Here is a 22,601-nt window from a genome sequence, read left to right as displayed (position 1 = left end):
AGACACAGGGGCATCTGTAAGTGCGCCTCAGGTGACTGTGTGAGGCGGGGCCACTCTCACTACTGTGTTTTTCTCTCAGGCATCGCACTCAGCGCGCTCCCCATGTACCTCAATGAGATCTCACCCAAGGAGATCCGGGGCTCTCTGGGCCAGGTGACTGCCATCTTCATCTGCATTGGCGTGTTTTCTGGACAGTTGCTGGGCCTGCCGGAGTTGCTGGGAAAGGTAAGTGGGGTCTCCCGGGCAGCCATGGCAGCGGCTTTCATCTCCCTGCCACAGGAGACCTTCCTTTTAGAAAACTCATCTCTGAGGGAGTGATTCCTGCCAGGGGCTCAAGTGTTTTAAGAGACTCCTGGGGGAAGGTTGCAGGTGCCTTTCACTTTCTCAGAACATAAACAGTACCTAACAAACTCAAACCTCTCAGAATGTTTGAGTCCACTGCCCCGCTGACCGTGGTAGGCAGCTCAATTTGCATTTGGATAGACTTTGTTCTCTGCCTCAGAAACCCACCTGTGCATGTTGCCTGAATGTGTGGTTGACTGTGGGTTTATTGTTTTCATAGGATCATGCTGTACATATGGTTCTGTAGCTTGCTGCTTTCCTTTTACACCATTCTGAGTTCTTTCCAAGGTATTCACTAACTCTACCTCACTCTAGAGTTTTCCTTTCTTTCTTTCGTTTTTTTTTTTTAAAAAGATTTATTTATTGCCGGGCGGTGGTGGCGCACGCCTTTAATCCCAGCACTTGGGAGGCAGAGGCAGGTGGATTTCTGAGTTCGAGGCCAGCCTGGTCTACAGAGTGAGTGCCAGGACAGCCAGGACTATACAGAGAAACCCTGTCTTGGAAAAAAAAAAAAGATTTATTTGTTGTTATATGTAAATACACTGTAGCTGTCTTCAGACACACCAGAAGAGGGCAGATCTCATTACAGATGGTTGTGAGCCACCATGTGGTTGCTGGCATTTGAACTAAGGACCTCTGGAAGAGCAGTCAGTGCTTTTAACCATCCCTTCTTCTTCTTCTTTTTTTTTTTCTTAAATGATCATGTGATCTTATGTTTTGCCTTGATGTGTGAGGAACAAGAAGGAATGGATTAGAATCCCAGCCCAAGAACATACTTGGGTGGGCTTGACAGAAAAGCATATTCCTTCAGATTGGTATAGAGTGGGGTGAGTCTAAGGAAGGTTTACCCAAAGGTGAGGCCTCTCATCAGGGCATCTGGAAGGCCAAGTGAGGTTTAGATAGTGGTGATGGGGGCTGGGAGAGAGGAGGTGCTAGAGACATGATGAGACAATAGACAAGGCCTCCAGATGGATGTAAGTATGACAGAGCAGTGTCTCTGACTATAACTGAGAGGGCCTGACATCATGAGCCACATGGCTGAGGAAGATGCTTGAGGAGGGTAAGGCGAGCAGCAGCTCACTGAGCCCAGCAGGCTTCAACCCAAAAGAACAGGATGCCTCAGGGGCACCGCAACAGGGCTGAGGTGTGGTCAGATCCACCGTAGAAGGGGCTAGGAGGAGGTAATGGAAAGGGAACGGACTGTAATGGGGAGGGTGAGGCAAGCTCAGCCCAGTAGGAAGGCCATGCTTGCAGTGGCTGTGCTTAGGGAGCAGTGCATTGATGGAGACCTGGAAGGAAGCTGAGTCCACAGTACCTATGGCCTGTGATGGGTGAGGGTGATGACAGGCGCGGTCCAGATGCTTCCTGGGGATGGAGGCCTCTCCTGGCCTCCTGTGGGATGAGTGCAGGAAGGAGGAAGACACGATGCCTCTGCTCACAGCTAACACATGCCTAGGACTGCTCTTAGTACTTAAGCAGTGCCTGATGCCAACAGCTCTTAGCATCTGGATTCTGGCAGCAGGGCATTGCAACAAGATGGCTTAATGAGCAAGAGCACCAGGAGAGTGCTCCCACAGGCCATGTAGTTTTAGCCAGCCAGCCAGCCAGCCAGCCAGACAGACAGACAGCGCCTTACCGTTGCTTCCTGCCTGGATCCTGCCTACAGTTTGGAAGCTGGAGCTGAGCGCTAGACCATGCAGGACTCAAGGCAAAAGGAGCTTGGTCTATGGCTTTCCATTATGTCTACTGGGCATGTCTCACCCAGCCCTGAACCCAGTGCTGGCTTCTCTGGGGATGCTTGAGTTAGGGAAAAGGGACTAACTGTGCCCTGCCTGACTTCATTAGCTCTGGATACTCAGTAGAGGTTCCGTAGGCCCAATAGTTGGGCATGCTGTTCACTGTGATAAGAGGATACCAACTGACCAGTGTTTGCGACATTCTTAAAGCTTTTTAAATATTTTGATTATTTCATGTGTTAAAGCACTCATAACAGAATTTACCATTCTAACTAATTAAAATATACATTTCCTTTTAAAAATTTAACTGTGTCCTGTATGTGTGTGTGCATGCCAGGCACACATGTGAGGTCAAAGGTCAACCTACGATGGGTTCCAAGAATCAAACTAGACCCTCAGTTTGAATAGCAAGCTCTTTCACCAGATGAGCCATCTTACCTGCCTTTAAATGAACGTCTGAGCCATTATACATGACTTGCTGCATCTCAGCCTCAGAGCCACCTGCCTCTCCCCTCTCTGCTGACTGTCTGGAGTGACTACAGGGACACTCTTGTTTTTCTCCTTTTACAAAAACAGAAACAGTGCTTGGTTGATGTTGTCTCTCATGCCTGAAAATCTCCATAATTAGTGCAAGTGTGTTGGAAACGGTTTGTCTGCCAGAGTGAGGCATCACATTAAGGTATCTTTTGCTTTCTGTATATAGATATTTTTAAGTTCTTGGTTTGTCTGTTTGTTTGTTTGTTTTTTCATTTTTTTCGAGACAGGGTTTCTCTGTGTAGCCCTGGCTGTCCTGGAACTCACTCTGTAGACCAGGCTGGCCTTGAACTCAGAAGTCCACCTGCCTCTGCCTCCCAAGTGCTTGTGCCACCACTGCTTGGCCTATTTTTAAGTTCTTAAAATTAGCATTTGTCAGTGATGATAAAAACAATATTACAAGCACAGCCTGAGCCCTTACAATATAGAAGTATATGTTAAAGTCAACAAATAGTATACTTATTCTCCAATTATAGTATACTTATTAGGGCCTTTTACTTATTAGAGCCGTAAGGTAAATTTATTTAAGCCTTACTGTGCTCTAAATTCCTTGTCACCCATTAAACCTTTTGAATGTATCAGAGTCTTTCTGTTCTCCCATGTTCTCCTTGAACCTCCGCCCTTTCTCAGTTAGCAAATGGTTAAAGCACCGAGTTGGATGCTGGAATCCAGCAAAGAGCATGCCAGATATAGTCTCATCTTCCTGATACTGCAAGAGCTGTGTGAATTTTGGCAGGTCACCCCTGCCCCAGCATCCTTCTTGCTACCAGGCATGGCCAAGAGTCCCAAATCCCCATCTCCCACTAAAGTACCATTTTCTCTGGGAATGCATCACCAGCAAATGTATCCTTGGTGTACCTTGTGCAATGCTCTCTCCTGTTCTGTGGTTTCTGTTTGCTTTTGTCTTTCCTCACTCCTGCAGAGTGCATCTTGATGATAGTTATAGGTACTAAGGTCCAGAGGTGTCAAGTTTATCCACCCCCTCTGCAAGTCTGTAGAGATCTCTGTCTGCTGTGTGCCAGATGTTGGGCTGGCTGCTTTTGCTGCTGCAACTATGGAGTAGTCAGACTGGGCTCCACACTAATGGAAACCACAGGGAGGCCATTAGCCAATAGTCGACAGACACAGAAGAAGTGCGACACTGCCTGAGAAAGGATGGTTTTCCTGCATGAGTGATGTGCAGTGAAAGTCTTAAGGATGATTAGGATTTGTCTGGTCCAGGACTGCTGGGGAGGAAGGGTATTATTAAGTGAAGAGGTTACTGTTGAGCAGGCAGGAGAGTTTATGCAAGACCCTAACATTTGTTTAGAGGCAAAAACCCAGGGATGGTACTCCAACCACCCTGGGCAGGGTCCTTTTGCTCAGGCCTTAGCCAATTTCTGTCTCCAGTCATTTTGGTAACATTGGGTGGGAGGTGATACTTCACAGTGGTTTTGATTTGCATTTTCCTGGTGATTAGTGGTGCTAAGTACCTCTTCAAATACCAATGGCTGTTACTAAGGAGTTATTTTACTTGCTAATTGTGTGTGTGTGTGTGTGTGTGTGTGTGTGTGTGTGTGTGTGGTCCTGAGTTTATGTTTGTGTGCCAGGGGCCCTTGGAGGTCAGGAGAGGGCATCAGATCCCCTAGAACTCTTTTTCATGTGGATGTCCAGTTTTTCCAGCATCTCAGGCAAGACCAGAGGGATTGCCCTGGTCTGCAGAGAGCTGCTAAGGGCTTGGCTTAGAATGGCAGCGACAAGAGTGCTTGGGGCAGATATTCCATTAAACACCTCAATCTGAGGGCATCGGTGGGTGACGGTCACTAGGGGCTTGTGAGAAGAGTCAGGACTATCTCTGGGTGTCTGACTTTTCAGCCAAGTAGAGTAGTAAGTAAGTAGGGACAAGATGCCAAGTCACAAGCCACAGAGGAGGAGCAACAGCTTTTTAAGAACCCAGGTAGCAATGAATGGCCCAGGTTACCGAGCAACTGGGAAGCAGAATTGCCTTGCGAACATAGGCAGCACCTCTACTCCAGGCTGGGAATGCTACTCCTGGAATAGTGGGGCATGTCAGCAGGACTCCAACCAGAAGCTCCAGCAACTATGCCCACCACCTCACTGGGCCAGCTGAGAAGGCATCGTTGCCTACAAGTTGTCTTCTCCTGAGTTAGTTTCTTTTATTGCTACAATAAAAGAAATGAGAAAAACATTATTGAATGTTTTTAAAGAGCAAACATTTACTTTAGTTCATGGTTCCAGAAATTCAGTCTATGTCAGCTAGCTGCTTTGTTGAGGGCTTGCGTTAAGGAATGGTGGAAGGACATGGCAGAGGAAGATGCTTACCTCACGGCAGAAAGGGAGGGAAGGAAGGAGAGAGATAGACACAGAGAAGGAATCAAAGGGAAACAAGACACATTCTTCAAAGGCATTGTCCCTTCGAACCCAACCGCGTGTTAATCCACGCACAAGGTCAGAGCCTTCTGGAGGCAGTCACTTTCCCAAAGTCTCCCCTGGAGTACTACAGTGGGGGCCAAGCCTTCAACACATGGGTCTCTTGAAGACACGCCCTAATACTCGGCACCAGTTTGGTTCTTCTAGGCTGAGCTGATTCTGGCTAGAAAAATGTGCGTGTAGTCCCAGTAAGTACGGTGGTGGTAGATCTGTTTGTTGTGTTTTCATGTCCGCACTCTGTGAAGGTGAATGCTGGGCCTCTGAGAGAGGAAAGAACATCAGACATCAGAAGCTTTCCCTTCATCTCCTCCCGGGTTTTGTGAGGTTCCAGCCAAGCGGAAGCCACAGGCGTTTCCTCATGTGTAAGGATTTTATTTCTTTATTTTAATCCTGTTTCTCATTTACCTTCAAAGACAGAGACTGCTAAGCTTTTAAAAACTTACAGAGCAAAAAAAGATGCTTCTACTCAGATGGCTTCTTTGAAACACAAAGGAGGGAGGAAGCGGTGAGAGTTACTTTTGGACCAGGGTAGCAGAAGAAAGAGAGCAATCCTAGCACAGGATCAATGAAACTGGTGTGATGATTTTAGCAGACTTGTGAAAACAGCGGCAGTGGGACATTTCCGTGACATTTTATTCTTCCGAGGGACATGTTAAAAGGCATGTTAATAAAGCATGTCTCTAGCAAAGAAAAAAGAGAGAAGTTGGTTGAAGATTATGGGCAGGGATACGGGAGGAAGGTGTGGGAATGCACTCCAGGTAGCCACTGTTGGTTAGGACATCAGGCCAGGTAGCTGTAAGCTCAGAACTGGCCTCCTCTGCCTTCACAGTCCAGGGATGCCAACCACACAACGCACTGACCTCTACTCCTCGTGCTTGCATGGCGAGCTCCTTATCCACCCAGTCGTCTTGCTAGCCGTGTCTGTCTTTGTATTTGACTCTTAAACTCATTTGAGCTACTTCAGAGCATGGTATGAAAACCATTCACATTTGTTTTCTTCTCCTACCTTTCTTCCACTTTCACCAGGCTCCACCTTAAATCAAACAACCTTCTCCCTGATCATGTTTGAGGCGCTCTTTAGAAGTATTTTGGTTTTGTTTGTTTCAGGACAGGGTTTCTTTGTGTAGCCCTGGCTATCCTGGAACTTGCTCTGTAGACCACGCTGACCTCAAACTCAGAGATCTTATTGCCTTTGCCTCCTGAGTGCTGGTATTAAAGGCATGTACCACCCAGCTCCAAGTGCTCTTAAACACATGTCAAGTTAGCATGTCTACAGGAGTTCCTGCCCATTAGTGTCCCTGAGGCCTCCTCATTCTCTGGCTTTCCCTGCAAATTCTAAATATTGTGTGACTGCCTCTACTGTCAAAGCTGGAATCTTTTCTTTGCTCATTTTCCTCTTTGTTGGGACCTTCAGGACCATTCTCATTTCAAACAAAACTGCCATTGAATGTTTGATCCAAATTACACTAAACTGATACATTGGTTGGGAAAGAGTGAGGTTGCGTCCTGTTTTCATTTTTTAAAGAATTATCTATTTATTTATGTATATGAGTACACTGTAGCTGTCATCAGACATACCAGAAGAGGACATTAGATCCCATTACAGATGGTTTTGAGCCACCATTCGGTTGCTGGGAATTGGATTCAGGGTCTCTAGAAGAGCAGTCAGTGTTCTTAACCGCTGAGCCATCTCTCCAGCCTGGTTCCTTTTTTTTTTCCTGCTAAAAAGAGTGTTTCTGTCCTCATTTTTGGTCTCCTTTCTATCATTGGGTTATATTTCTTTTTTTTTCTGCTCCTTATTGTTATTATTTACAGTTGCAGTTCTTGGAAGGAAGTTGGGGGCCTTGCACAAGGCAGGCAGCTGCCCTATCTGCCACTCACTGATCCCCAAGCTCTGCTACTGTGTCCTTTATTAAGAAAATAGACATTGTAACTGTGTGTGATTCCTAAGCTATTCTGTTTCATTGCTAATGGGATTTATGTTTGGCATTATGTTTTCAAACTGGTGATTGGCAGGTTATTATATGCTGATCTGGGACTCTTCTTTACTTCCTAGTAATGTCTGTCACTTGCTTAGCTAGATAGTTCAAAATGATGGCTGTTTATGGCATCCTCAGAGCCGAGGTCTCCTCTCCCTCACTAGCAGCCAACCCATCATTTCTTAACAGTGACATCCATGACTGCTTGTGTTCTCAGGATGCTGCCACTGCCACTTGACACAGTGGCAGTCTATAGGGAGTTTTATTGGAAACAATTATCGTGTTTCTCTAACTCTCTCTCTCTCTATGTATACATATATATATTAAAATATTAAATAAATATTAAAATATTTATTTAATATGTATACTAAAAGGGCTTGCATAAGGGCTTTCATTTTATTTATGTGCACCACTGGGTGCAGTGCCTGCAGAAGCCAGAAGGGGATCAGGTCCCCTAGAACTGTATGGGTTCTGGGAACCGATCTCGGGTCCTCTGTAAGATCTATAAATGCTTAAATCCCTAAGAAAATCCTCTAGCCCCTCCTATGATGCTCCCTCTAATTTTATTCCTTGAAAGAATGATCTGACTCTTGGCAGGTACATCTCACTGTCTTCTCTCTATGACATGTTGGAAGATAAATTTGATAGTAGTACTCCTAGAACTTTTAGTTTGCCACATTCTTAAGAGATGGTTTCCTAAATAATTTTTCATTTTGGTTGTAGTTAAGTCAAACTACTCAGGGCAATGCCTTTACTCCCATATAACTCTGATTTTTTTTTTTATTGCCATTCATTGTGCTTTGTTTTGTTTATAGAAAATAACTCATGAGTGCCTCCCTTGGGGCACCAGGAAGGTTGATTCTGAGGTCAGTTTGCAATGAACCTTTGTAAACCCTTCATGTTTGTTTGCCTAAGAAGTGTAGTTTCTTCTCAGTGCAATAGAAGCAGACCCAACATGGAAAGTGATTGTTCCAGCCAAGTAACAAAAGACTTTAAATCTGAAAAAACTACCCATGGTATTAGAAAGCAGAGATAACAAATGTGTGATCCGTCACAGAAGAGCAACCTTACAGGAACAGGTCCCAGGCAGTCACCACATGACAGCTACAGTGTCTCATGCCAGACAGCCCCAAGCCTGCATCTCATGTCATCTGTCACTCTCTGGCTGAGGGAATTTGAATAAGTTGCTGAACATCTCTGAGCATGTCTCCTTATCTACATAGTGGGGTTAATGGTGGTGTCTCTTCCAAGGATGTTCCACATATCAAGAGATACACAGCAAGCTCTTGGCACAGACATGCAGCTGGTAGGAAGTTGGTACTCGCTGTCACTTAGCTCATGCTCAGCACTAAGAATGAGTAGCTTTTGTTTCTGTCCAGGTTGAAACTCCATTTTGGGGGAGGTTTGATTCTAGTGCCTATGGCTGTGAGACAGTGGCTGGAGCATCCTGGCTTTCAGCCCACATCTCTGTAGTAGAACCTCTGGTTCCCCTGTGCAGAGATCAGGAGGAACCTCCCCAAGCATAGAACTCTGGGTGAGGATGGCCTCTTTTGGTCTCCATTTCTTTCAAGTGAATCCCACTGCAAGGGCATGAAAGCTCTTGTTCTCAATGAAATTTTTTGAGTTAACACCAAGCACACTTCACTGAAATCAGGGAGGAGAGGTCTGTTTATTTTAGTCAAGATTATATTCATCAGGGGGGATTTATTTAAAGTCTCTGTACCTAATAGAAGAGCCCTTAGTCATCCTGACTTGAAAGTCACACCTTTCTTTTGTGAAAAGAAGATTCTCACATGGGCCACCCCCTCACCTGCTTCTGCAGCCCAGGAAAATACCAGATCTGTTAGGAATAGCCACAAGATGAACAGGTTTGTAGTCTTATTCTATATGTGTCTGTCTATCTGTCTATCTGTCTGTCTCTCTGACTCTGTCTCTCTGTCTATTGTGGACATGTATTTGTACATATCATACATATCTCTTTGTGTGCATGTGTATATACATGTACATGTGTGTATGTGCATAGGCATGACAGAGGACCACTTAGTTGTCATCCTATAGGCAATATCCATCTTTTTATTTTTAGACTGTGTCTCTCTCTCTCTCATTGGCCTGGGACTCACCAAGCAGGCCAGGATAGTAGACCATTAACCCTCAAGCACCACTCATCTCCCCCATGCCACACCATGCCTAGGGAATTGTGCTTGGAAGGCAAGCACCCCTTGGCCTGCTTCTGTATTCTTAATGTCACATCAGAGTCTAAACGCCATTACTAAGTGGCACTCAGCCCTAGAATCTCCTCATTAGGTATACGGGCTTTCAAACAGGACTGTACCTGCGTGGTTTCCCCATTGACTGGGTTTGGATTTCCCAGGAAGGTGGCATGCCAGGCCTGGTGACCCATCTCCTATTATCCTTCTTATCTTAGCCACCCTCCTGCCAGAACAGCTAAGCCAGAGGACATAAAGCTGAAACCTCCACAAGCTGTCATCCCTGGGCCATCCCTGAGCCAGCCCTCTTGGAGCTTGCCTTTGCGCTTCCCCTCCAGCTTTGTCCCGTCTTCTCTGACTGTGTCATCCTTCAAGGTCCCCAGGGCAGGTCCCCAAGAAGAGGCCCCTTCTCTCCTGCCAGGCACTAGAATTAGCCTTTGCCACAAAAGCCTCCTTCCTCTAGCTCTCTTTAGTCCACATTCTAGTTATGTGATTATTCACCTTCCTTACTTTCCAGAACACATGACCAAATGTCTCTTTCGTATTGTCATAGATCCAAATGTGTAGTCTGCCCCCTTGAGGAGGAGGGAAGGCACCATTTTGGCATTGAATTTTCTAGTACTTCCAAGAATCCAGCAGGGCCCCACAGTACTGGGTTGAAGGAGAATGGTCTCCATAGGCTTATTTATTTGAATGCTTGGTTTCCAGTTGGTGGAACTGTTTGGGAAGGGTTAGAGGGTGTGCCTCTATTAGAGGAGGTGTATCACCAGGTGGGGGGTGTGGGCTTTGAGGTTCTAATAGCCCATGACATTCCCAGTTAGCTCTTTCACTCTGAGTCACTGCTGTCTAAACATGTCTTTCTTCAGCTACTGCTGCCAGGCCATGCTTGCCTCCTCTACCATGCTCCCCATCGTAATAGTCATGAACTCACCCTCTGAGTCTGTAAGCAAGCCCTTCATTAAATGCTTTCTTTTGTAATTTGCCTTGGTCATGTTGTACCTTCACAGTAATACAAAAGAAACTAAAATACCTGCCCCATGTTATGAGCTGGGAGGTGAAGAGCCAACTCCTACTGGCCACCAAGTGCTCATGCTGTCTCTCTGGGGTGAACCACCTCTCTTGACTTCCAGTCCTCTGTACATCAAAGGCAGTCTCAGTATCAATTTAGCTCTAAGGCTCCTGGCTGCCTCAACTTCTGATTTGGTGATTCATGCCTCCAGTGGGGGGTACTTTACCTCCAGAGACAGCACGGCCAGCCGTGGCAGCTCTATCTGCAAGCATGGGAGCAAAGGAAGCAAAGATAAATTTAACAGTTCTTGAAGTCGTGTCAAATGGAATTGTAAAGAAAGCCTTTGAAGCGTGTCTGAACCTAGCTATCCTATCGCTGAAGGGCCACAGGGGAAATGATTAGTAAAGTTGCCCTTTGAGGACATGGCTGTGAGTGGGAGTTAGAAGGGAGACGATTCTGGAAGTGAGTCACAAGCCCCTGAGGACTGTGCCTTCACTCTCTGGCCACCACGCCCATTGCACTGCTTTCTCTTGCAAACTGTCTCCCAAGTTCTGCCACTTTCCAACTGAACCAGTGCTCCTGAGATTTCTGTCTCATATATCCCTGTGACCACTGGAATGGGCCCTTGGACCATGGCAGCAGGTTCCTAACATCCATAACCCTTGCCTCCCATAGACACATGATTCTTCTCATTTTTTTTTTCTGGGCTTCCAAGTACACTGGACCCCACAAGGAGAAGCCAGGGAAAGCCTCTGCAGGCAGGGCACCTCAGGGTTTAGAAAAGCAAATGTCAGAACACAGAGGAGTGACCTCATGGACAAGGATGACCTGTGTGGCCATAAGAGAACTCAGGAGTGAGAGAGCCATGGGGACAAACTCAATGGAAATCTTTCTAGAGAGGGTGGTGTCCACTTTGTAGTGTGAGGGACAATCACTCAAGTGGGAGGGAAGGGAAACACAGTTCCAGGCTGAGGGAACAGCCAGTGCAAAACCAAAGAAATCAAGAGGCTCCAATACATTTGAAAACCAAGAATGCTTCAGTCACCACGCCTAGGACACAGTGCCAGCAGATGAGATGGGCTGGCCAGCGGCTCCCATGTGCAGTAGCACGGTAGGAAGTGAGCTGAACTGAATGTAAGGAAGTTGTGGGAGAGAGTCTGTCCTCTGGCTTTTCTCTAGTTGTGTGACCTGGACAAGCAACTTCAGCTCTCTGAGGCTCAGAACCATTAAATGAGATGCTGTGTCCTCACCTGGGATCCACAGCTGATAGCCATCATGCCAAACTGGCTGTGGTGAGCATTAAATGAAAAACATTTTCCTGCCTGCATTCAGAAGTCCCAGATTTGGGAGTCTAAAATCCCACTTTGATCTGTTCTCATCTCTAAGACCATGCAACTTCCTCTCCTTCTCTAGACTGGCCCGGACTCTCTCACATCCCACACTGCTCAGGCACTAGTTCCCCTGAGAATCCTTGTTTCCTCCTCTACATCTCTACCATCTTCCTCAAGGAAGAACCTACTCAAACAATAGAAAGATGCTTTCCCTGGCCCTTCTGAAGGGATGGAGGTGTGAGCTTCTCTTCATCTACCAAGTGCTCACACGATGGCATTACTTCCATGGAAGTTTCATCCTGGGAGAGGCCCTGTCTTTTCGCCTCATTCTGACTTCCTCTTGACTGTCTTAGGGTTTTGGTTGCTATGACAAACACTGTGGCTATAGGCACCTTAAGGAGAAGAGGGTTAATTTCTTCTCTCATATCTGAACACAACCCATGCTTCAGGGAAGTCAGGGTAGGAACTCAAGGCATGAACCTGGAGACAGGAACAGAAGCAGAGGCCATGGAAGAACACCATTTACTGGCTTGCCTAGCCTACTTCCTTATAGCACCCAGGACAGCTAGCTCAGGGGTACAACCCATAATGGACTGGGCTAAGAATGCAGGCTTCCCTACAGCTCAATCTTTTGGAGACAATGTCTCAATTGAGGTTCCCTCCCCTCAAATGAATCTATCCTTGTATCAAGTTGACCTAAAACTATCAAAGGCAGGAGTTTTTAAACTAAGTATATTTTAGCAGTTTCTGCTGAACTATCTCCCCCACCTGCTGCTATCCTTAGCTTCCTCCCTCTCATCTCTCACTAGTTTCCACTCTCAGGTCCCATGTGTCCTTTGCCCATACCCCATCCCTCCTCATGTATTATTATGTATGCATTGTGATGGTCTTAGTTTTGATTTCCTGGGCCTTTCCCCTTGTGCCATAGCTTTCCATGCTGTTTCCTCTGCAGGGAACAGCAGCCTCCCTGCATTGTGTCTCTTGCTGCAGAACTCTTCCCCTTTCTTCAGTTTCTTTTTGTCTCTTACCTCTCTGCTAGACTCTTTCAAAATGTCTGCTGCTTTTCTTCATGTTTAAAACAGTGCTGAGCAGGATGCTGGCACAAGCTGGGCTCCACACACCGGGACTGTACCTACCATTTCTATAGTGACCACACCCACATCAGCAGGTTGTTTTCCACCCTCTCTTCCCCTTGCCTAAGGTCAGTCTTCTCTTAGCAGAGCAGAAGACACCTATCTGGAAACCCAGGTCCACTGTAGGTGATGAGGGCTTTCAAATGTATTAGACTCTCTCTTGACTTCTTTGGCTTTGCACTGGCTCTTCCCTCGGTCTGTGTTCTTGTTATCAGCCTCCTGCTTTGCTACCAGGCCTGGTCTGCCCATGGATGTAATTATCACAGGTCTGCTGATGGGCAAAAGCACTCCCATGGGGCAGGACAGCTGCTGGTTCAGGAGATGTGGGTTTTGAGGATCTTTCTCCCAGTCTATGTTTTGTGGCCCTGAGTTATGAGTTATGAGTCTCTAGGGTGAATGCCTTGCATCCTTCTGGGTACCCCACAGAAGGATGCCCCACTTTGTTTTTCTCTCTTCAACACTGGGCTGAAAATTTCATTCCACAATTGTCACCAGTCCAACCTCTCACCCTCAAGGTTACCTTGCTTGTCAATGCCCATATCACCATGTTTATGAATCAAAGATAAATAAACATAGGCTATCTACCTTATTTGTGGGAAGTTTTCTCTTTTTTCTGTAATCCCCTACCTACTGTGAAATACACAAATGGTACCCTGAAAACCTATGACAAATAGATTTTAAAGTAACCCAATAATAAAATGCTGGATTAGACAACACTCTAAAGAAAGCTTGAAGCATTGTCCTTTAAATGGGGAATTGAGGCCCCACCTTGCTTGAATGCCCCCTGATGTTCCTGCTACCTCCATAGCAGCGGTTTGCAGGTGCAGGTAGTTGTGTATCACCATGCCTGCAGTATTCTTAGAGCATCCTGATCCAGGCTACACCTAGGCCTCTTGGATCTGCATCTTTAGACAGTGCTCCAGAGGCTGTAAATGGCTAGCGCTGGCCCAATTTGGTGATCATTGAGAAATTGAGGCAGAATCCAGACACTACTGTAACTTTAATTTTTTTCAAAACCTACTTTTAATGATGATTCTTAAGTGCTTTAACCTTAGCTCACCACCCACCAGGGGTAGTGGAAAAGAAAGGATACGGGGGAAGTGGACCTGTTAAAAAATGGTTCTTTGGAGCAACTCCCATCTGCATTGTCAGGAAACCAGCAGTTCCCAGGTCAGCAGTGGCAGCTCTGTCCACTCACAGAAACACCAGCAGTCCAGTTCAGCAGAGTTGGGATAGCAAACATGAATCAGCAGTGGTGGCACTACCTAGCAGAGACAGCCAGGCCTCAGCCCGGACCAGGGCCAACAGGAAAGCCAGATAAAGTTCTCAGCGGTGCCTCCCTCAGTGAAGTGAAAATCAATGAAGAAGCAAGACCAACAAGCATTGCATAGCTAGCTCTATAAGCAAGCCAAGCTCAGCCTCATTCATTGTCAGCTGAGTCCTTTTTATACTCCCTTCAAACATCCCGTACCTCCACGGGCCTTGCCTCAGCACGTGCGTCTGCCTCAACTGACATCACTCTGCCAATCAGCCCAAGTCTATAGAAGTGGCAAGAAACTACAGATTTTTGGTGTGTTTCCCTCTATGGAGTCCCAACAAATGGAGCTCAACTACATAATGTAAGGCAGACCAAAAGACTAATGCGTGTCATTAGCGAAGACTCCTTCATCACCTGTCCTTTCACATGCTTGCTTTAGCAGAACATCCCTTCACTTGTGTCTGCTTCAGCCAAACATTCTTTCATGAGTCTGCCTTAGTCTTTCACCTGTGTCCACTTCAGGAAAACACTCCTTCACGTGTTTGTCCCAGCAAAACACCATCCAACACAATCGAGTTTCCAAAGAATCCTGAAGTTTCTAGTTCACACGACCTGACCTAGTTTACTGACCGGGCTTTGTGGGAGAGTGTGGTTGTATGCGCAACTAGCAAGGCCAATGTAGTCCCTGCTCCCTGCACTTACAGGAGCATGTGAGTCTGTAGAATGGGTGCTGGCCTAGACAAGGTGGTTGCTGTACTCTGGTGAGGGGAAGAGACAGCAAGAGGCCTTTCCTTGTCTCCCCACCAGCCAGGATGTACCAGGGGCTTGCTCAATACCTGGAGCTACAGCTGCAACCTTGGGGACAGTATAGGCAGGACAAGAGACTAGGAATGCACAGGCAAAAGTCCTGAAAGGTAGCTTACAGTCTTGGCAGTAGGAATACCTCTGTATCCCAGATGAGATTTTAAGCAAATCTCTCAAAGAGTAGCCACACTTGAGTCCTGTGGAGATGTGTAATGTGGAAGCAATGGCTGCCTTTGACTGAGTATTACTGGTAACTAGATGCCAGGCCAAGCCCGTACTGTAGACTAGTTATTGTCTCTTTTACCTAGCTCCTGGTGGCTACACTGTCAAATAGCAGTATGTATTGGAATTTTAGGACAGAAAGTCACACTGTAAGATGCCACCTCTGCTTCCTGCTGAGGCTGTGGACTTAGTGAGTCAGAAGAATAGGACAATCAGAGCTTGTCTCTTTTTACAGATTCCTAGATGGGTACCATCCCCATACAACACACTCTTAGAGCATTGCAGAAAGTTGGCCATAGATGATAAAGACCACAAGCCTGTGGCTCTAGGACTCATTTATTCATTGGTTTAGTGTGTGTGTGTGTGTGTGTGTGTGTGTGTTGCAGCTCTGTGGACCAAGAGCATATGAGAAGCTGGGAAACTGATGGCAGAGAGTCTATGAGAAATGCTAGAGCCATAAGGCACAAGCTAGGATGCCCTACTGCTGCCTTGCTGACCCACTGCCCCAGATCCTCCCTCTTCCATCAGAGAATGTCTGGGATTAAAGGTGTGATGGTGGAATGAGTTGAAGGATCAGGGTATTTTCATCATTGAAAATTAATCTGTCTCTCTGAAGAGAGTGCCCTGAGAGTAGTGTACTTAGAGGCATGGAGGATGTGAGGTGCCCCTGGGATGAGGGCTGGAGGAGCACCTTGTCCATTTACCAAATGTTCTAAAGAAGGGCAAGATGGAGGAAGGTGGAAGCTAAGAGTCCATGAAGCAGAGCACCAGTTGCCCTACTGAATCCCAGGGATGACCAGCACTGGGTGATGGGTCTCCAGGCTCTGGTAATACCACAGTGAACTGGTTGGGCAAGGTACAAGCTTGGAGGAGCCTAAGGCATGACAGAAAGGTAGATAACAGTATCATAGTATCAAAGAAGCTGTCTTAGTCTAGCAGAGAAACTGAGGCAGGTACTCATTTCAGTACTGCTAGGTTTTAGGCGAGGGCTGATTGAAGTGTAGGAACACACAAAGGAGAAAGGAGGTTCATAGGCTTCTCCTCCTCATCTTCCTCCTCCTCTTGAAAGACTTATTTCATTTTATGTGTATGGGTATTTTGCCTGCATGTACAGATATGTGCACCATTTGCATGCCGGGTGTGATGGAACCCCTGAAACAGGAGTTACAGACAGTTGTGAGATGCCATGTGAGTGCTGGGGATAAACATGGGTTCTCTAGAGGAACAAGCAGTGCTGAGCCATCTCTCCAGACTTGAGCTGCCACAAAGGGCTCAAAGGTCTGGGATTCAGGTAGCTGGATAGAAACCCTCAGTGGAGGGGGAGAGAGAGAGATTCATAGAGACAGTGAGAGAGAGGAGAGAGAGAGACAGAGAGAGACAGAGAGAGAGAGAGAGAGAGAGAGAGAGAGAGAGAGAGAGAGAGAGCAGGAGGAAGGAAGAGAGACTCAGAGAGACAGAGAGAGAAATAGAGGGGAGCAAGAGAAATAGAGAAAGAGACAGAGAGAGAGCAGGAGGGAGGGATGGAGGGAGAGAGACTCTAGAGACAGAGATAGAAAGAGGGGGGGGAGAGAGAGAGAGACAGAGAGAATGAGAATTGAGGAGGAGGGGTGAGGCCCTTAAGAGTGTGTCTGTTCTCCAACTTCTAGACTCATACTCAGACCTGAGATGTGTTCCATATACCCAACTAAGATGCTACAGTCCCTGGGCTTGGGGCAGGGGCCAGCAAATGTGACCTTAGACCAGCTCTTGAGTTAGTGTGGATCATATAGGCTAGTTGAGCTAGGCTCATTTTCTAGCTGAGCAAACTGATCCAATAAAGAGCAAGTCCGAGATCCCATAGCTAGGAGCAGCTGAAGAATCATAATGAGAACTTGGATCTAACTTCACAGCCTTCCTCTGACCTTGGACTTCAGTATCCCCAGATGACATCCAAGGTCACAGGAGCATGAATAAATAGATTCAGCCTCATCAGAAATCAAACCTCAGACCTTATGGATCCCCAAAATTCAGAGTTACTAAGGAGAAATCCGACTCTGTACAGAGAGTCTGTCTGCATCCCTACAAGTCCTGCTGCATTTGCAAGCATCCCTCAGTGTCCCGCTGCATTTGCAAGCCTTCTCACTTTGAGCTCTATTTGGGAACTGCTGATCATTGAGGGGTAAAAAAGCACATGGCAGACAAAGAGAACAATGGGACTCAGAATCCAAGGTGATTCAACTGGAAAACAGAAGTCTGGCTAAGGGATTAATCATGGGTTTCAATTCCAAGGAGAGTGTGGCTTTGAGAACAGCAGGTAGCTAACTCCTTAGGAAGTAAGAGAGAGAATTTTACAATTATAGTCATGGAATTTGGGTGTGCCTCAGCAAGGTACAGCTACACAATGGCCTGTTGGACCCTGTGGATAGCAGAGGTTAAGGGGATAGAGCTGATGGCCACCCCACCCCTACAGCTATTTATAGTATATAATTTATAGTGTATATAGTAAATGTAATTGCCAATGGGGTAGAAAATTCTTGGTACCTTGGTTTCTTCAGCTGAGAATCAACTAGCAGAGGTGCCAAAGACTCAGTAAATCTGTCCAAACTCAACAATGTCCGATCTAAGAGCGTGGCTAGGGGTGGTTCATAGGATCAGTGACCTTTAAAACTAGTGTGGAAGTTTGACTTTCTTTCAAATAGGAGCAGAATAAAGTTAGTTTATGGATAGCTTTTGCTCTAAGACTTCCCAGTAGCCCTCCCCACCCCCAGCCTCAGGTTCTTTATCTATAAAATGGGGATAACAGAGGCTTATCTTGAGAACCAAGCAAGGCAGAAGACAGGTAATCTCTTCTGAAAGCAGGAGGAGGTGGCAAACAGGAGGGGATGAACACTGTATGTATAGGACTATAGTGTCCCCACAGGAGGTACTGGCAAAGGCTTACCACATGAGGGACATGTCTGTGGATTGTCATACCATTATTGATAACAGAGGGAAATGGGGTAATAATATAAATTTGTAAAGGATCTCTCTTTTTGTAGAAATAGAATCAGGCCATGGATACACACCAAAAATATTTAGAACAAATATGGTCATAAGGAATGCAGATATTTTAGGTGATGGAGCAGGCTATTGGAGAGTGATTTGAAGGAGGGGAAGACTGCTATGGCACATTCAGGTGGCCATGCTGTACCCCAGGACACTGTGAAGCTGTGGCCATCAGGGCTCTCCTTTGGGAAGGGGCTGATGGTGGGAGTGGCAAGATCACAGGTGTTCTGCAGTCACTGCTGATGGAGCTCTTTGCCGACTGAGCCCCAGCTCCTCCATACTCTGAGTTCACTCAGGATGATTGGCAGAGCCACCTTCTCAGGGTGGTCCAGCTTTGCATATAGCACCTACCTCACAGATCGGCTGATTCCTGCACCTGTATCTTCCTTTGATGGAGTCCCTGCTGTGTTGTTGTGAGCCATTGGAGCTGAGTTTGAGTGATGGCTGATGAATTCTGCTCAGGGGACAGATTTAGCCTAATAGAACTGACACACAAATTCCCTAGTTAGGTAGCAGCTGCCAGGCCTGAGAAAGCTACTGCTCTGTTTTGCTTTGAACTGAGGGACAATAACAAGGGAAGAGCCTATGTAGGGGGTCAGAGGAGCTAACCTATCACCCAGCTAGTCCCCCAACTTCTCAAGGGAACTTCTATGCATTACTGACCGTTCAGCTCCAATAGAGCTGAAGCCTAAGAATGACACATAGGGAGATCTCAATTATGTTACTACAAAGTGTCAGATATTCTTTAATAGGATGCCAAATAGGAAAAGCTTAAGTTTAAAATCAAATATGTCAAGAATGTCACAGGGGGTCTCATCTCTAGCAGCTGCATCCATGTCACCAGTCACCTTGCCCAACACATTCAATCTACCAGCACATGCTGAGCACCTGCTATGTTTCAAGCACTGGCAGATAACATCAAGTTGTGAGACTAGGGTACCTCTCAGGAAACCCAGTCACCTGGAAGAAAGAACACTGAAAAACAAAGTCATTCAGTTTTTCACAGAGCTGTATAGAGAAGTTATCCCACTGATAACCTCCCATACACAGACCATGAATATGAGGAGATATAAAGAAGAGTGTCCTTGGCATCTCCAGAGCCTTGGAGACAGGCAGGCTCTTGATGCTGCACATTCAATACAGTCAAAACTGCATCCAGGCCAGTGTGGCCTGCTCACCTTCAGGCCCCCTGCTTATTTCTCTGTGATCCCCGGACACTTGGTGTTGTACAGTACTAAGAACTTGACTCTGTGAGATCCATGATGCCTACTCTACTTTAAAATGGTGGCTGTCTCATAGTCTAGGAGGGGATAATATAAAGAGGACTAAAGTCTTCTATATCTTGGGAGAAGTAGAGCCTAGAAGTCTATCTTTAAAACAGAGGCCTTGCAATTAAATGAACAAGGCATAGTTATTAGAACACTCACAGATCTTCCCCACTGGGATGTTAAACATTGTCTTGGTCAACAAGATGACCCACATTTATCCTCCTGGGAACAATGGGTACAAGGACTTGGACAAAAAGCCACTGAGCTGGGGTCCTGTGTCCCTTCCCATTATCTCAGGCCCTCACTGGGCCCTCCAATGCTGACACCTGTGGCACTTGCCTAGGTCCCACCTAGGAGAGAACAATACAGTTGTCCGATCAGTTAACAGAGTAGCAGATCTCTATGCCATTTTCATTCAGACTTAGTTTTGTTTAACTCCCGGTACCACATGTCCCTCCCTCATCTCTATCCCTTATGTTCCTATACCCTTCGCCAATGTACTCTTTTTCCCTCTCATATGCACTGCCCACCCACTCACACTGCCCTCCCTTAAATCCTCTTTTTTCCTCTTCTCAAGGGACTCTTTCTGGTTTCCTAGCCTTTATTAACATTTACTCCCATCCAGATGCATGGCTAGAATCTAGGATCCATGTGAGAGAGAATGAGGTATTTGTTTTCATATGGTTACCTTGAACTCTATGTTTTTAAAATATATAAAACATAAAAACAGCCTGAGTCTGAGGCTACCCTCAAGGAGTAGCAACTGAAGCTGGTCAGTGCATGAGAAAGCCCCTCCTGCTCTCATTTGTCTCTCAGTAGAGAAGGCAGCTCTTGGATGCCACTGCAGCTTGAGATGCTGGTTTTTGGTTCATGTTGGTATACTGCCAAGGAGCATCATGGATGGCCCTTGGCACCAAAAAGACAGATGGTCAAATGCAGCTCACCTGACTCCTCTGGTGATCTTGAGGCCCCTCCTAGGACAGCTTAGGATACTCGTCCATGGCCACAGTGATTGGAGTATAAGCAAATTCAGATCGGAGCCACCTGCTCAAGAGCAAGGTTCTTTGCCACTCACTGGGTGACCTGAAAGACCTGCCTTAATTATGGTGGATTTTACTGCCTCTTATCAGAATGCTTCTGTGTGATATTTTCATGTAACCTACGAATCATCTTGAGACTCGTTATAATACCTAATGCCATGCAAATGCTATGTAAATAGCTGGTACACCATATTGCTTAGGGAATGATGACAGAGAAAGAGGTCTGTTCGTGAGTATTCAACACAAATACATTTCTTCCCCTGAATATTTTCAATCCACAGTGGGTGGTGAGTGCAGAATGCACAGGCAGAACTGACAGACTGTCCAGTCATTCTCTACCATGTTTAAGATGGATCACTGAAATATAATTTGCATGACAATTTATAGTAAAAACCCTGTGATTTCTAGAATACTCACAAAATGATACCTAACCAGAGTCCATCTACATTCAGAACATTCCATGACATCTGAAGGGACCCTATCTGTGTTGCTTGGCACTCCTCACCCATGATTGCTCCCTTTGACCTTTCACAGACCACTCTCTCTGTATGGTCTTCTAGTCACATGCCTTTTCAAATTGAGAAGCCTGGCTTGGCCTCACCTGTCATTCAAAGGGAGATGGAAGAACTAAGCTGGCTGCTGAGTAGATGTACTCGCTAGCTTCAGAGAGGTGGAGGGAGGATTGGAGTCACCTTGGAGATGAGGGCTGAGCCAGCACTGGCTGAGTGTCCTGGCAGGCCCCTTCTGACTTGCTCTGTGCTTCAGGGGTCCCTGATGCTGCACCCTGGCAGTGTCTGGCACTCTCATGGGCTCCCCGCCATCAGGGCTCTTACAGTGGGTCTCAGAAAAGCTGACAGGGTCAGTCAGTTGTGGGATGAGGACAAACAGTAGCATATACCCAAAGGCTCTGAACTCATTGACCCTGAATAGGCTAGCAGACTTCTGCCCATCGTGTGAAGACTTTCCAGGTTTCAGTGTGTCATTCTCTCCTGGGGTATCTCCTTTTCCTGAGTATTCAGTGTAGAGCCCAAGCCTTTTGTCTCCCCCATCAACACTGGCCTAGGGTGACATGCTCCTATGCAGGCAGGGCGCACAGTGGGAGAATATTTGTAAAGCTCGGTGACACAGGGAAGGATGTCACCTTGATGGACACAAGAACATATGTTCCACAGTGCATTTAAATTGCACTGTATGCATTTACACTGCATACAGTGTAAATCGCACTGCACACTGTAAGTTGATGATACACATTGGAGGTAGCCATTTCTCTCTCCCCGCCAGTGGAAAGTGAAGGCCCTCCATACATAAGAGCCATCCTTCCTTCCTCTGTCTTCATTGATGATAGGAAGATGGGTTCTGCACAGGAGGAGTTTTGGTCCATTGTTTAAACTCAAGCATGTCTGACTTTATACTAATGGTGAGCCATGCTGGAGGAGTGGAAGAAATCCAATGAGACCTCAGGTTGGTTGTGGTGGCCTGTGCTAGGAGGGCAGCCACCTCTGGTACCCCTTGAGTGACCTGGCTGCCAAGGTCCATCTGCTTTTCAGAGATATGCTAGGTCACCATCCATGGGGACTCTGAGGCCACACAAACTCAGTGTTCTGTTGCTTCTCTTAGCTGTTGTCAGTGGGGACAAGCTGAGCAGGGAGGCTTCCTGTAGAGTCCAAGCTACTCTCAGTCCAGTGTCCCCAGTAAAACAACTAAAGGCCCCTCCATCAACACAGTCTTCTCCCTGCAGGAGAGCACCTGGCCATACCTGTTCGGAGTGATCATTGTCCCTGCCTTGGTCCAGCTGGCGAGCCTGCCATTTCTCCCTGAGAGCCCACGCTACCTCCTCTTTGAAAAGCACGATGAGGCAGGAGCCACGAAAGGTAGGGTCCTTCCCTTTCATCACACAATGCCAGGCTATGCCTGGGTCACAGGCTATAAGGTAGATCAAGACAAGTGTCAGCATCTCTGAAAGCACCATGCCAAGGGACACCCACTTTCTTCATCTCCCCAGCTGCGGGCACGGTTCATTCAGATGGCAGAGGCTCTGCAGTGTGAAGAGGGTGGTTGAAAAGAGCCTAAGAGGTAGGATTCCAGGAAGCAATTGACTTGCTGGAAGAAATGGAATCTTCCTGTAGCAACATGATATAGCCTGGCTTGGGAGAATTCCTCTCTACCTGCCCAGCTAAGGGAGGACCCTTGGGAGGAGTTTCAGTTACATATAATCAGAGTGGGCAATAGGGACACAGTGAGTGACTGAGACTCCAAAGTCTGAATTCACAGCCCAGTAGGAATG

At 46.6% G+C, this 22,601-nt stretch overlaps 1 protein-coding gene across 8 annotated transcripts in view; it reads left to right on the top strand.

Annotated features, from left to right (window-relative positions):
• The window catches only part of Slc2a9 (solute carrier family 2 member 9), a 140,814-nt gene that overhangs the window by 49,890 nt on the left and 68,323 nt on the right, over positions 1-22,601 (top strand). For all 8 annotated transcript variants that reach the window (XM_031341952.1, XM_031341950.1, XM_031341949.1 and 5 more), the window contains 2 exons: positions 80-225; positions 22,056-22,188. In XM_031341952.1, the coding sequence (XP_031197812.1) occupies positions 80-225; positions 22,056-22,188 (279 nt within the window). The remainder of the gene's footprint in view (positions 1-79; positions 226-22,055; positions 22,189-22,601) is intronic.

Source organism: Mastomys coucha, unplaced genomic scaffold (assembly GCF_008632895.1).
Source record: "Mastomys coucha isolate ucsf_1 unplaced genomic scaffold, UCSF_Mcou_1 pScaffold22, whole genome shotgun sequence".
NCBI lineage: Eukaryota > Metazoa > Chordata > Mammalia > Rodentia > Muridae > Mastomys > Mastomys coucha.
This window is presented reverse-complemented; position numbering and strand designations above follow the sequence as displayed.